The sequence below is a fragment of the Xenopus laevis genome, chromosome 5L (assembly GCF_017654675.1).
Source record: "Xenopus laevis strain J_2021 chromosome 5L, Xenopus_laevis_v10.1, whole genome shotgun sequence".
Lineage (NCBI taxonomy): Eukaryota > Metazoa > Chordata > Amphibia > Anura > Pipidae > Xenopus > Xenopus laevis.
Window position 1 is genome coordinate 128,791,164 of NC_054379.1, and position 14,430 is coordinate 128,805,593.

The following is a 14,430-nucleotide window of genomic DNA, read 5'->3' on the forward strand; positions in this document are numbered from 1 at the left end:
ACCCCCGAATCCTTCACAAAGGATTCAGCCGAATACCGAACCGAATCTGAACCCTAATTTGCACAAGTAAATTAGGGGTGGGAAGGGGAAATTTTTTTTTACTTCCTTGTTTTGTGACAAAAAGTCACGCGATTTCCCTCTACACCCCTAATTTGAATATGCAAATTAGGATTCGGATTCGGTTCGGCCAGGCACAAGGATTTGGCCAAATCCGAATCCTGCTGAAAAAGGCCGAATCCTGGCCGAATCCCGAACCGAATCCTGGATTCGGTGCATCCCTATATCTAACATAATAGCCAGAACACTACTTCCTGTTTGCAGCTCTCTTGCTTTCCACTGATTGGTTACCAGTCAGTAACTAATCCGTGACTTGAAGGGGGGAAACAGGGTTATAACTGTTTGCTTTTGAATCTGAGCTGCATGCTAAGGATCAAACTCACTGAACAGTTATGTCCCATGCTGTTAAGTTGTGTTCTGTTACACGTCCAGTCACTCCAGCCTTTTATACATTACATTTTTCTGACTAACTCAGAGTTAGAGAGTTGAAAAGCAGAAAGTTATGTTATGTTACACGTCCAGTCACTCCAGCCTTTTATAGATTCTGGGATGGCAGTGGATGTGATTTACTTAGACTTTGCGAAAGTATTTGATACAGTGCCACACAAAAGGTTACTGGTTAAATTAAGGAACGTTGGCCTGGAACATAGTATTTGTGCCTGGATAGAGAACTGGCTAAAAGATAGACTACAAAGAGTGGCGGTAAATGGAACATTTTCTAATTGGACCAGTGTTGTTAGTGGAGTACCACAGGGCTCTGTACTAGGTCCCTTGCTTTTCAACTTGTTTATTAATGACCTGGAGGTGGGCATTGAAAGAACTGTTTCTATTTTTGCAGATGATACTAAATTGTGCAGAACTATAGGTTCCATGCAGGATGCTGCCACTTTGCAGAGTGATTTGTCTAAATTGGAAAACTGGACAGCAGACTGGAAAATGAGGTTCAATGTTGATAAATGCAAGTTGTGCACTTTGGCAAAAATAATATAAATGCAAGTTATACACTAAATGGCAGTGTGTTGGGAGTTTCCTTAAATGAGAAGGATCTAGGGGTCTTTGTAGATAATAAGTTGTCTAATTCTGGGCAGTGTCATTCTGTGGCTACTAAAGCAAATAAAGTTCTGTCTTGCATAAAAAAGGGCATTAACTCAAGGGATGAAAACATAATTATGCCTCTTTATAGGTCCCTGGTAAGGCCTCATCTGGAGTATGCAGTGCAGTGTTGGACTCCAGTCCTTAAGAGGGATATAAATGAGCTGGAGAGAGTGCAGAGACTAAGTGCAACTAAATTGGTTAGAGGGATGGAAGACTTAAATTATGAGGGTAGACTGTCAAGGTTGGGGTTGTTTTCTCTGGAAAAAAGGCGCTTGCGAGGGGACATGATTACACTTTACAAGTACATTAGAGGACATAATAGAAAAATAGCAGGGGACCTTTTTACCCATAAAGAGGATCACCGTACCAGAGACCACCCCTTTAGACTAGAAGAAAAGGACTTTCATTTGAAGCAACGTAGGGGGTTCTTCACAGTCAGGACTGTGAGGTTGTGGAATGCACTGCTGGGTGAAGTTGTGATGCTGATTCAGTTAATTCCTTTAAGAATGGCTTGGATGATTTTTTGGACAGACATAATATCAAAGGCTATTGTGATACTAAACTCTATAGTTAGTATAGGTATGGGTATATAGAATTTGTATGAAAGTAGGGAGGGGTGTGTGTATGGATGCTGGGTTTTCATTTGGAGGGGTTGGACTTGATGGACTTTGTCTTTTTTCAACCCGATTTAACTATGTAACTATGTTACACGTCCAGTCACTCCAGCCTTTTATATATTAAATTTTTCTGACTAACTCAGAGCTAGAGAGCTGAAAAGCAGGAATTTCTTGCAGGAAACTGAGAAAGTTGTGAAATTTAAAGTGCTTTTATTTTTTTATCTTTGTGGTTTCTTCAGAGCAGTTTTAGCAGGAAGAAAAAATGGCTAAAAGATTAGAAAAGATGGCTAATCAAATTATTATTCATTCAACATCATTAGATACCCCCCTCCCCCAAATAATTATCTTTTTCTATTTAAACCTAAGGCACATGCTGCTCCTGGGGGAGGGATGGGCTTGTTTATAAATAGCTTATATAAAAACTCTCCTGACTGCAGGATGAGGCGAGTAGTTAGTATGGGTAAAACAAAACAATATGTTGTTGGTTAAAAAAAAAAAAAAAAATAGACAATGAAGACAGAATATATTTTGAGTGCAACTCTTCTTTATTGTGTACATATTGAACAAAGTCGTATATAGTTGCTTACCCTCCTGTATTTCCTTCTAGTTTTCCAGCACTCATCTCCCCATTTTAACTGTTTTTTTATCTTCAATATATTTTGCTTTTGCTCTTTTCTATTTTAGTTTATCTTTCACTTTGTTTTCCTGTTCTTGCTCTCAACACCTTTCTCTTTTAGCTTAACATGTTCAAAGCTTTAACATTTTAAGTTTATTATTTCAGTGCACAGGTTGGGATGATAGCTAAAATACAGAACAATTACAGTATATTAAACCATTGCTGTTCTCATATTTTCTTAGGAATGAATTGTATTTACATAAAGTACCAGTTTATGATGTTTGAATCCGCCATAGGGAAGTTTAATATGAAGAAATGAGAAAAGCATATAAAAAGTGAACAGGGACTGACATCCAGCTTGGTGGCCAATGACAAAATGAGCTCTGTAGCCCCTCCATTAATTTAAATGGTAATTGCTTGAACTCCAGTGCAGTTAGGTCAGGTAATAATCTCCTGACCTGTAAGTGCACAAGCAGCGGGTCCAATTGCATTGGCAGTTACCACATGTGCCATTAATATTATAATAAATGTTGCTTTTTTTTCTGTATATACAGTTCTGGGAGCAGGACTACAGGACCCAATCTGCAGTAGTATAGAAGACTTGACTATAAATGGCAAAACATGTGGTACATATACAGGATGGAAACTCAAAAATACATTGAAGGAAAATGTAGTTCTGATCAACTTTCCAGTCTATGTTAATTAAAATGTTTTGGTGTTTTTAAAGGTAACTTTCAGTTTATCGGTCTGTTTTGCCCCTGCTATACATGCACTGGTGATCTTGACTTTTAAAGTAATGTTGAAGAAGCCAGCTCATTAAAGTAAACCTTAAAAATAAGTTAATGTATAATGAATGAAGTTGCTAATCTAAGCACTTTTGCAGTGTACATTCAATATTTATTGTTTTTAAATTCCAAGATATTAAGATACATGTGCCGTTAACATGAATTAATTTTGTTACAACCACGCCACCTGCTGGTCATTTTCCCACCAATCTGACCACCAAGTAGTCAAAGAAGTTGTCTGGAGAAAGAATGAGGCTGCTCTGATGTTGTTCAGCTTAGGAAAGATTTGAGAAAGGTTTCTAATTTTTTTTTCATACATATCCAAGTAAGGGTAATGGCACGAGTGCCAAAGCACCCATACGTGCCCACACGGATTCCCACAGCTATCGCCTTAAAGGACTTCTGTCATATTCTTAGCTTTTGGATCTTGGCTTTTTCTAATTGATAGCTCTCAAAGAAACTAGAAGCCAAACTATTGATAGGTAGCATGTTCCTTTCAAACTGAACTTTTTGCCAAAGCAACCGCTTGTTCTTGAAAACCGCAATTTTTGTGGGGCATTAATTCATTGAATTGACTCACTAAAAATTCTTGCTTCAGTAAATGTTCAAAAAATGTCAAACTGGAACCCTTGTAATAATCAGCAATGCACATCTCTTCTTGTTCTGAAATATCTAACACTTAAAATTAACCTTGCAGCTAAGCTATACTTGTTTTTAAGAATATATTATTTATTAAAGGACCAGTATACACCTATACACATCTTTTTGTCAACATGAGACAAATTAAAATGTGTCTTGCCTTTCTGTATTTTTTAATTATAATGCTGTAATGGAATGTTTTTTTGCTTTCACACTTCCCTGTTATTAACAGAATTAGACATTATAAGCTTTATATAAACTTCACCTTGACTTTTGTTGTGATGGTTTTGGCTTACAGATAAGCAAAAGTCCATTACGCAGGAGGTTTATCTGTGCACTGGTAATCTAATTATCTACCTTGCTTGAACCAGAAAGTGAAACATGGAGTAGTCTCAGGGTCCTTGTTTGTCCTGTTTATATAAAAAAAAAAAAAGAGAGAAATTAGCACAAACTTATGATCTGCTCACACTCCATTCACTGACCTTATGTTAAACGTGCATTTTCTTCTACTGGATGAAAACAGTTTTAATTCATTCGAATTAATGTTTATGAAGAATTTATTGTAAAATAGCTGCTTGAGAGGATACTATATCCCCTTTTTCAACATTTATTCAATAAATAGGGCATTGGCCAAACATACGTTTTTCCCATTGTTTGTTTTTTCTTTAACTAAAAAGGTCAATCTAAAACTGAACCTTTAAGAAACAGTAGCACGAACAAATGAATGTGTTTGAGTCCTTTAAATGTAATGTATTGGTAAAAGTGGTGTGATTGCTTTAAAAAGACTACTGTAGTTTATATATCCCTAAAAAATTATATGTAGCCAGGAGGGTGATTGCTATTCTAGTCGAAAAAGGGCTAAATGGCACTGAGTATAGCATAAAACAGATAAACTCTGTAGAATTCCATTGTATTCTATTACAGAGCTAAGCTTCTATCAGTTGTGTAATTTGTGTCTTTTCTGCTGTTTTAGCTTGCGTGGCTGCCCCGTGGCTACACAGCAGCTTATTTATACAAACGATAGTAGTCTTTCTGAAGCAAAAACATACATTTTCCCAGTGTAGGGCAACAGTTCATTATATTTTAATTACTTCAAAATACTTTTTTGTTGTTGTTATTGTCCCATTCTACTTCCTGAGATTGCAATAAACATCAGCAGTCCACTGAAGCCCTCTGTATAAACAAACCCCCCCTTTCCATAGCTGCAGCCTGTTAAGACTGTGGGTTTCAGAGCATTGTAGTATAAAGCAGGTGTAATGTTGCTTTTCTAAAAGGAATTTCCTTGCCAGGATTCCAAATGATGTAGAAAGAGTAGAACTGTTAAACAGCTGGATTTCATCATAGAAAATGACATTTATTAATACTTTTGAAGAAACAGGTAACTGTGATGGATATATTGGGGGGTTTCTGTGTTATGTGGGCCTCTATCAAATTTTGGTTTGTAATCCAGATTTTCCAACTTTAATACTTAGTAGAAAAAAGTTGACGTGTTCAATACTTATTTTCCCTGCTGTATAACCATGTTGCCTTTTTCTAGCATGATGTGGCCTTTTTAAAAAATTTTCATTTTTGTCAGATATGAAGTAGAAGCAAATCCTGCATGGAAAAAATCAAGTGAATTTTGCAAATAAACAACTTCTCCCTTGTACAGCTTTGCACCATTAACCAGTTGCTTTAGCATTTCGGATTTACTTTGGAGACATCAATATAGATTTCTTAACCTTGTGATAAATTATTAAACCATTTTAGATGCTTGCTAGTCTTTGAGCCGCAGTGCAAAATCCCATGTCTTTTATTAAGGCTCCCAAATATTGGAAGATGCTAGAGTTTTCATTCTGAATAGCTGTGTTTCTAAGGGGAAAGTCTGTTTTTTCTCTCACTTTTGCTTATTTATGATTTTTGGAAACTATTCAAAGCAGCTCTGATGCTAAGCAAATTGGTATCTGTGATTAAAAGAAATATATTCTTACATTATTCTTTCAAATCCCCAGTTAAAGGGTAAGTAAGCATACATTATTATATCGAATGGTTCCACTTGCAAGAAAATAGTTTACAGTAGAAAAAATGGTGCTATAGGAACAGTGTTTGTTTGGGGTCTGTCCTACTTGAAAATGTTCATATGCAAGTTAAGAATAATCTTTATTTCCCTGCTTCTAATCTTTGGAAGTGTGCCATTAGTCTATTGTATGTTACAGATTATAATGGTGTTACAACACAAATGTTACTAACTAAAGGTGGCCATAGACTCAAAGATCCGCTCGTTTGGCGACATCGCCAAACGAGCGGATCTTTCCCCGATATGCCACTAAACAGCATGGCTATATCGGGGGTAATTCGAACTTTCGGCCGTATGGCCGAACGATCGAATTACGATGCACCAAGGGGCTCCGATGGGTCGGCCGGTTAAAAATCCAACCTTCCTGTCCTGTCTGAAGCCCCCATACACGGGCAGATAAGCTGTCCAAACGACCGATATTGGCAGCTTTATCTGCCCGTGTATGGCCACCTTAAGTATGTGGATTTGTTACTTGTCTGAAACAACTCGACACACAAAGTTTAATAATTAGTTCAGCTGCATCCCCACCATATGGTTCCATAGAATCCAATTCTATATTGGAACTAAATAGATTTGAGTGTTTTAAAGTAGCCTTTATTCCAATGCATAAAATGTATCTTGCAGGACAGCAATGTTCTTAAAGGGTTGTTAACATAGAAGGGAGCATCCCCTTTAATGCCTCATTTCGTTTTTATGCAGCTGTCCCTTAAATTGGTGATCGTTTATTTTTAAAGGGAGGGGGGTACTCGATTCATGTCCTTAAAGGGGACCCGTCTCCCAAAAAAATTATTCAAAATCCTATTTTATCAGATTAGTCAAGGATAATGAACTTTAATTACACTATATAAATTATTTGAATCTTGTTTCCTTCAGTCTGAGATTTCAAAACTACAGCAAGCAGGCAGCAGCCATTTTGTTGACACTGTTATTAAGACAAGCCTTGCATCATCTCGGAATTTTGTTTGTGCACCAGAATGGGGGACCCAATGTCCATCCCCCATGCCCTGGCCACACAGTTATATGGTAAAGAGAACTGTAGGAATGTGTGGGGAGCAGTGACATCTAAGAAGTGCTGAATTGAAAGTGAAAGTAATTGTCTGCCCCGCCTCTATGCCACGGGCATAGAGGAGGGGCAGACAATATTTGATTGACAGCTGAGATTTTTAAATGAGCTTACAAGAGCTATGAATGCTTAAATAAAAAATAGAAATTGGATTTCATGTTTAATTTGAAAAGGACTTTTATTATGCAGATTTTTGTGTCTGGGTGACAGGTCCACTTTAATTTGAAATATTGGGTCAACAAATGTAAATGATAGTGGCGGAAGTTCTGTAAGAAAAAGGGGTAGACTCTCCATAAAATATCCTTCCTACATGTACTCTGTGGGCTTACAGGTAGTCATCCTCTTTACATTGAATCCTTCTCAGGCCATCTCCAGTCACTTTGTCTCCCCCCTTCCCATTCTTTTGCACAGTGTATTAATATAGTTTAAACTATAGCACTGAAGCTGTTGCTGACACACAATTCTAAGTTTTATTATGATCCAAGGGTGTGCTTTTTTTTTATTATTTGTGCTGCTTTCGTTTATTCTGTTTGGCCGCAGAATTAAACTCTGCCATAAGACTATTTTGTATCCTGAATATTTCAAGTTTTTGCAAATAGGTTAAAGCTTGAGGGACAGACACTGGAGCTGGAGTCTTGAAACACTTGCTAAAGCTGTAGGGAATAAAACTAATAATTGCTCTGTATACACAAGAGTGGGTTAGGAAATAAAGCTCCTCAAAGACATAAATGGAAAATTGGGTCAACAAAACTTATATATAGCCAATGTGCTGAAGGGGACAAGCTGTTTTGAGTGTTATTCTGAATTCTAAAGAATGACAGCCAGGTTTTCTGGCTTTGTTTAGGGAAGCCACAATTTTTTGCTACAGAATATTAATGCTTATAATGTAGGATCGCACCACAGCAACTGGTGTCTCTGCTTCAGCAGCATCACTGTTCATTCCAACGATCTGATATCTGGAATAAGATTTCTTTTATTACACAGGGTGAGTTTTGACACCGCAGGGATGCACATAGTCCAGATACTCTTCAGCGTTATGTATTCTTGCTGCAAGGCAAAGCAGAGTAATCACAGATTTTCTTGTTACTGTTTAAGCCTTTCTTTGCCATACAGCATGAATATACTGACAGTCAATCATTCTTCTCTTCGCTCACTCTCGGTGTATATATCTGCTAGGTGCCAGCAACAATACTGAAGGCACTTTGTATCTCACATTCCCATCTTGGCAAAAATAAATATAGAACAATTGTCTAGTGTCTAAATTGACAACAACAGAGTGTCTTATGTCCAGATTAACTGCAGTAAATACTTCCTAGGTAGTAATATTGGGGAAAAATAAGTGACCAGAAAAATTTAACTTTGCTTTTGTTTTGTATTGATAATGTCCACATATCGAATTAATTGTTCACCTTAATTTTTGGTATGATGTAAAGCGAGATATTCTGAGACCATTAGCAATAGGTTTGTGGTTTATCTTTAAATGAGAACTAAACCCTAAACATAAATAAGGTTAAAAATTATATATTTTATATACTGAAATTATTGTAACAGCCTAAAGTTTCTGCTTCTCAATAGCAGAAATGATCCAGGACTTCAAACTTGACACAGTGGGTCACCATCTTGGAAAGTGTCTGTGACACTCACATGCTCGGTGGGCTCTGAGAAGCTTAGAGGTCGTCTTAAATTTATAAGCAGAAAATCTGTTAGCCTGTAATATAAGATGCTGATACAGGGATGATTATTTAATTCTGATACTAATTGCACTGGTTTCTCTGCCGCCACATAGTAATTATCCGTATCCGTAATCAGCCTTATGTGATATATTTATATTCTATGTGTGCTGTATATTGTGAGTGGGTCCCTAAGCTCAGTAAGTGACAGCAGCACAGTGCATGTGCAGTGAATCAGCAGAAAAGAAGGTGGGTAGACCCAGATCTTCCCTACTAAAGGGTTGTGGTTGCCTTGGGATGATTATTTAATTCTGATACTAATTGCACTGGTTTCTCTGCCGCCACATAGTAATTATCCGTATCCGTAATCAGCCTTATGTGATATATTTATATTCTATGTGTGCTGTATATTGTGAGTGGGTCCATAAGCTCAGTAAGTGACAGCAGCACAGAGCATGTGCAGCGAATCAGCAGAAAAGAAGGTGGGTAGACCCAGATCTTCCCTACTAAAGGGTTGTGGTTGCCTTGGGTTGGTACAGAAGCCCAAAACATAATTTACAACATCTCTAGTGTATTTCTTTAGTTAGACTTTAGTTCTCCTTTAACCCCATTAACTTTGCAATTTTGAGAACATGGGCGAAGTATTAACAGTTTCTAGTTCTGATCACTGACTGGTACTATGATCACTATGACTTTAGATGGACCCCCCCCCCCAAACAATAACATTAGCAAACACAATTTGACTGCTGTTGGTTTTAGAGCAACATATGTTGAAGTATATACAGTATATACCCTAATTTTTTTTCTAGCACCTTCATTTACTTGTACAGTTAGATTAGCCTTACTATGGGAAGCCTGTGAACATCTCCACTGTTCTAATCTCTGTATAATAAGCAAAATAGCATTTACCATAAATAGGGCAATGGTGTTGGCATGTACACTGGTGGATGATCATGCAATACATATGGTATCTTGCCCACCCCCACATACACACACACACTCTAACCACCTTTTTATAGAAATATTGGGAAAAAAAATCATTTGTGGCAAAGGAGCATCTTTGAGTTTCACCACGGTTTCCAATCTTTTATTTGCAGAGCTTCCCGTCTGATGAAGGATGGCCTTTTGCAAAATACCTTGGAGCCTGTGGCAGAATGGTGGCTGTCAATTATGTTGGAGAAGAACTCTGGAGTTACTTTAATGCTCCATGGGAAAAACGTGTAGACTTGGCATGGCAGCTGATGGAAATTGCAGAACAGCTTACGAATAATGACTTTGAATTTGCACTTTATCTCCTGGATGTCAGCTTCGATAACTTCGCTGTTGGACCAAGGGATGGGAAAGTTATCATTGTTGATGCAGAGAATGTTTTAGTAGCTGACAAAAAACTAATAAAACAAAGTAAGTAGAATTTTTGTTGCCTGTATAAAGGCATATTAGTGTGTGTAAATCAGTCAGGTAGATGGGTAGATAATTAAACATTTAATAGTTTTTATCTTATTGCTACAAATATGTTATCCACAATCCACAACGCTAAAGGGGTTAGGAGCAATTAAAGCTAGTTTTTCTTTTTTTTTGCATTATGTGAGTCAGATTCACTGTTATACAGTTGGGACAAGAAGTTACCATGTTCAAAAGCTTCTTTTATAATTTTGTTTTATATTATCATAGATAAACTGGTTTGAAGCCATAGTGCTATATTAAAGGGGTTGTTCACCTTCCAACACTTTTGAGTTTAGTTTGTTCCAGATTGTTCACCAGAAAAAATACTTTTTCCAATTACCATTTTTCTAATATTGAAGTGTAATTCAAATTTTTCACCTTTCTAAGGTCGTCAACTCTCTAAATTGTTATAAATCGGTACATTTAGTTAATACATTCTAGAATCCCTGCTTTTCATTAAAGGCAGCTGTTTGATAGTTACTAATACTCCAGAGATGCTGCTGAGAAATGTATCGACTAAATGTTATAAATTTGTTTAGAATCTGCACCTGAATTACTGAGCTTGCAGACTGAAACACCAGAGACAGGGACATTAAACGTTAAACTTAGATTTTGGGAAAAACTGTAAAAAAAAAAAAAAAAAGGGAAGCAATTGAAAAAAGTCTTTATTTCTGGGTAACAATCTGAAAACAACTCCACTGAAAAAAGTGTTTGGAAGGTGAACAACCCCTTTGAAGTGATAATGACACTAAAAAAGGACACTTTAAAATATAAATGTACATTAAAAGTTACCTATAGGTCATGTTCATAATATTTTGCTAAGAGGTTTGTTTTTGTAAGTAATTGTTAGTTGAAGTTTATAAACCTGACTGTTTTGCCAACCTGACTGTCCCATCTCAGCCTGTCCGTTAAAGTTTCTAATGCTAACGGACTAACAAACAAATATGGCAGCCCCCTCATAGGCGATCACAGTGATTCAGACAGGTAATGTAAAAGCATTGTGCAAATACTTTATGGCAAAGTTACAAGTAGCTTTCAAAAGCCAATATTATTATGTAAAAAAAAAAAAAGTTTTATTTCTGGTGTCAGTATCTCTTTAAGGGTTTTAATGTGACTGTAAACCTACAAATTATGCGTTTTATAATCCTCTTTGTTTAACCACTATGCGTTTTTTCTGATATAATGTTTATCTTATAAAATTCTTCATGTGAGTCACAATCCATAACAGTTTGGCTCATTTTTCGATAATTTCATATTATGGAGTGTACACAACTTGTGCCAACTCCATAATTTTGAAATTACAAAGAGAAGGCCAAAATCTCCTCACATGAGCACCGGGCTACACTCTCGGGAAAACAGGGAGTGCCTTGCTAAACAAGAATTTGTACTTCAGGTTTAACTAACAACCCTTTGTTTGTACATTTGGTTTGTTTAAGACATTTGTTTGCCAGAACTAACCACATATATGAAAGCCGGTTAATTACACTGGAGTGATGTAGCTCTGCCCAAACACTTTGATTTTAATTAATTTATTACTCTGATTTTCACTAAACAATTTTTTTTCCCCAGATAAACCTGAAAACTGGGATGTGTGGTATGAAAGCAAGTTTGACGAATGTGACAAGGAAGCTTGCCTGTCTTTTTCAAAAGAGATTCTTTGCTCTCGGGTTACTGTGGACCATAATTATTATGCCATTTGCCAGAACCTCCTTTCCAGACATGCCACCTGGCGTGGCACATCCGGAGGACTTCTTCACGATCCTCCAGCAGAATTCGCCAAAGATGGCCGTCTTGTGGCCTTGCTGGATGAATGTGCGAATCCAAAGAAACGATATGGCCGGTTTAAAGCGGCAAAAGAACTGCGCGAATACCTTGCACAATTAAGTAATAATGCGAGGTAGTCTATACTGTAATTTTGTTTTTTAATTATCTGTATAATGAAAGGTTTTAATTAGCTGGAGCACGTACAGTTTTACTATATTGCTGTATATACAGAAGTTAAGGAAATGACATGTTTTTGTGAATGCAGTGGGAGTGAGCTTAATGGCAACGTGCCATGCAATCACTTTCCTATGATGTGCGTGATCCTATTTAATTAAAGGGGAACTATCATGAAAATAAAAATTTAATATAAGCTTCAGCATACTGAAATAAGAAACTTTCTAAACACAATCAATTAAAAATGATGTACCGTTTCTGAAATAATCAAGTTTATCTTCACTATTCCTCTCTTCATCTCGGTCTCCTCATTCTGTCTTCATTCAGGAGTTGGGTGTCGGATGAATGATCCAATATTTCTTATAGGAGAGCCACTTTTGCCTAGAAGGTGTATTCGAGTTCACTCTATTAAAATCCCCAGACAACATGTCTCATGCAGGATTTGTGCAAAAGACCGTTATTCTGATTTTGTTTGTACTGGAAGCAGTTATTTGAGTGCGCTCTAATACATCTGCTAGGAAAAGGAGCCCCCCCTATAGGATATATTGGATCATTCATCTGATTCCCAACTGCTGAATGAAGACAGAGTGAAGAGAAACAGATGCTGAGAGAGGAATAGTGAAGATAAACTTGATTATTTCGGAAACAATGCAGAATTTTTAATTGATTGTATTTAGAAAGTTTCTTACTTCAGTACGAGGAAGCTTATGTTAATTTTTCATTTTCGTGATAGTTCCCCTTTAAACTCTCTAAAACTACTAGAAATTTTTCTCACTAATTTCCTGTGAGGTGGGTCCGATGACGATCCTCCAGGTAGCTGGGGCTAATAGCCTTTCATAGTTTAATTGATTATTCATGTGTCAAAACGTTATTGACATGACATTACATTAGTATCACAATTTTTGTGAAGCTGATGCCTTTACTTGGAGAGTTCAAGTTAAGACTTCTGGCCTGTTTTAAAGGCTCTTTCTTTGTCATTTCATATTTGTATCTTTTACCACCCGTTTTCTGGATAAAGGAAAAAACTTGAGGGTCTATTTTTTTTTTTTTTATTGTTGTACCTTATTTCCAGTTAGATTTCTTGGAATGGACTACAGTAAATATTTACTTAAAGGGCAGGGTTCCCATATATTTTCTATATTTTTGTCTGCAGTTTTGGGCTTTGATCTTGCTCTGTATATAATGTCGGCCATGCATTAAAGTTCACTTCTTCTTTTTGGTACATCTGGTTTATGTTCTCGATATCCAAATGTTTTAAAACACTGTAATGGTGCAGTGTCGCTAATTCTACTTCCAATAGCACTTCACTGTGCTGAAAAAAATTTACTTAAACTATATAAAAACACACATTTCTGAAACCACAAAACACAACATAATGTTTATTGATGCACCCTTTTTACCTTGTTATAAATGAGATTTGATTATACTCCTTTACCTCTGTGTAACACTTGTAGATTCCCTCTTTTTCAGTTGATTTTTTGCATTGGTTAACGGATTAAACTGAGATCCTTTCATTTTATTATTTCTTTAAAGAATTTTATTTTTTTTTCTCCAGCAGTTTAGTACTCAAAATCACATTTACTTGTACTTCAGTTTACAGCTCATTTAATTAGGTTAGGTGTATGTCTGTAGCACCCATTACAATGGCATACACACAGTGGTTCTAATGTGTCAAGGAGCAATGTAAGTGATGCCCTTTTTTCCATAGATATTAAATACACTGCTGTTATGCACCTTGTACCCAGGGGATGACATGAGGGGCATTCATGAAGGAACCCAATATGCTGCTCTTCATAAACTGGGCATGAAAAATTGTGGCAAGTTGATTTATGAACAAAAAACATCCCATGTTGCACCTGTTTGCACTTTGCCCACCTTGAAAAAAGGGATGTTGTATTTTTGAGCAGCTGGGTATAGGGCTACTAACTGCTGAATGTACAACTAATGCAGTACCCTGGTATTGGTAGCTTTGTACAATTAGCTGTGGCAATCTCAAACTGTCACTTCCAAGGTAGCCATTTTGGATGTGGCAGTACATTAGTTGCAAATTAGGTACTAAGATGTCCCTATCTCTTTTAACCATTTAAGAGGAATATGTGGACCCTTTTTAACAGTATAGTGCTAGATTAGCTTAACATTATGTTCAAGGTATTGTCTTGTTACAGACAAAAAGCAAATCGGAGTTTTTTAAATAGGACTGTAGGTTATTGCATTTCTGTAATTTTAAACTGTCTGAATAAAGGGTTTCTGGATAATTGATCCAGGGTTAATAAGGATTAATTATATCTTGGTTTGGATCAAGTACAAGGGTACTGTTTTATTATCAGAGAAAAAGAAAATCATCCAAAAATTTGGATTATTTGGATAAAATGGAGTCTGGGAGACGGCCTTTCTGTAATTTGGAGCTTTCTAGATAACAGATCTCATACCTGTATCTCCTTTCTGGGTTAT

The 14,430-nt window shown here is 36.6% G+C and overlaps 1 protein-coding gene across 2 annotated transcripts in view; it reads left to right on the plus strand.

Moving 5' to 3' along the window:
- The window catches only part of dipk2a.L (divergent protein kinase domain 2A L homeolog), a 28,872-nt gene extending 16,178 nt beyond the window's left edge, over positions 1-12,694 (plus strand). The window contains 3 exon segments of one of the 2 annotated variants that reach the window (NM_001096039.1): positions 9,696-9,985; positions 9,987-9,999; positions 11,611-12,694. In NM_001096039.1, coding sequence (NP_001089508.1) covers positions 9,696-9,985; positions 9,987-9,990 — 294 coding nt within the window. In that variant the 3' untranslated portion in view covers positions 9,991-9,999; positions 11,611-12,694. 2 annotated transcript variants of the gene reach the window in all.
- The last annotated feature ends 1,736 nt before the right edge of the window (positions 12,695-14,430 follow it).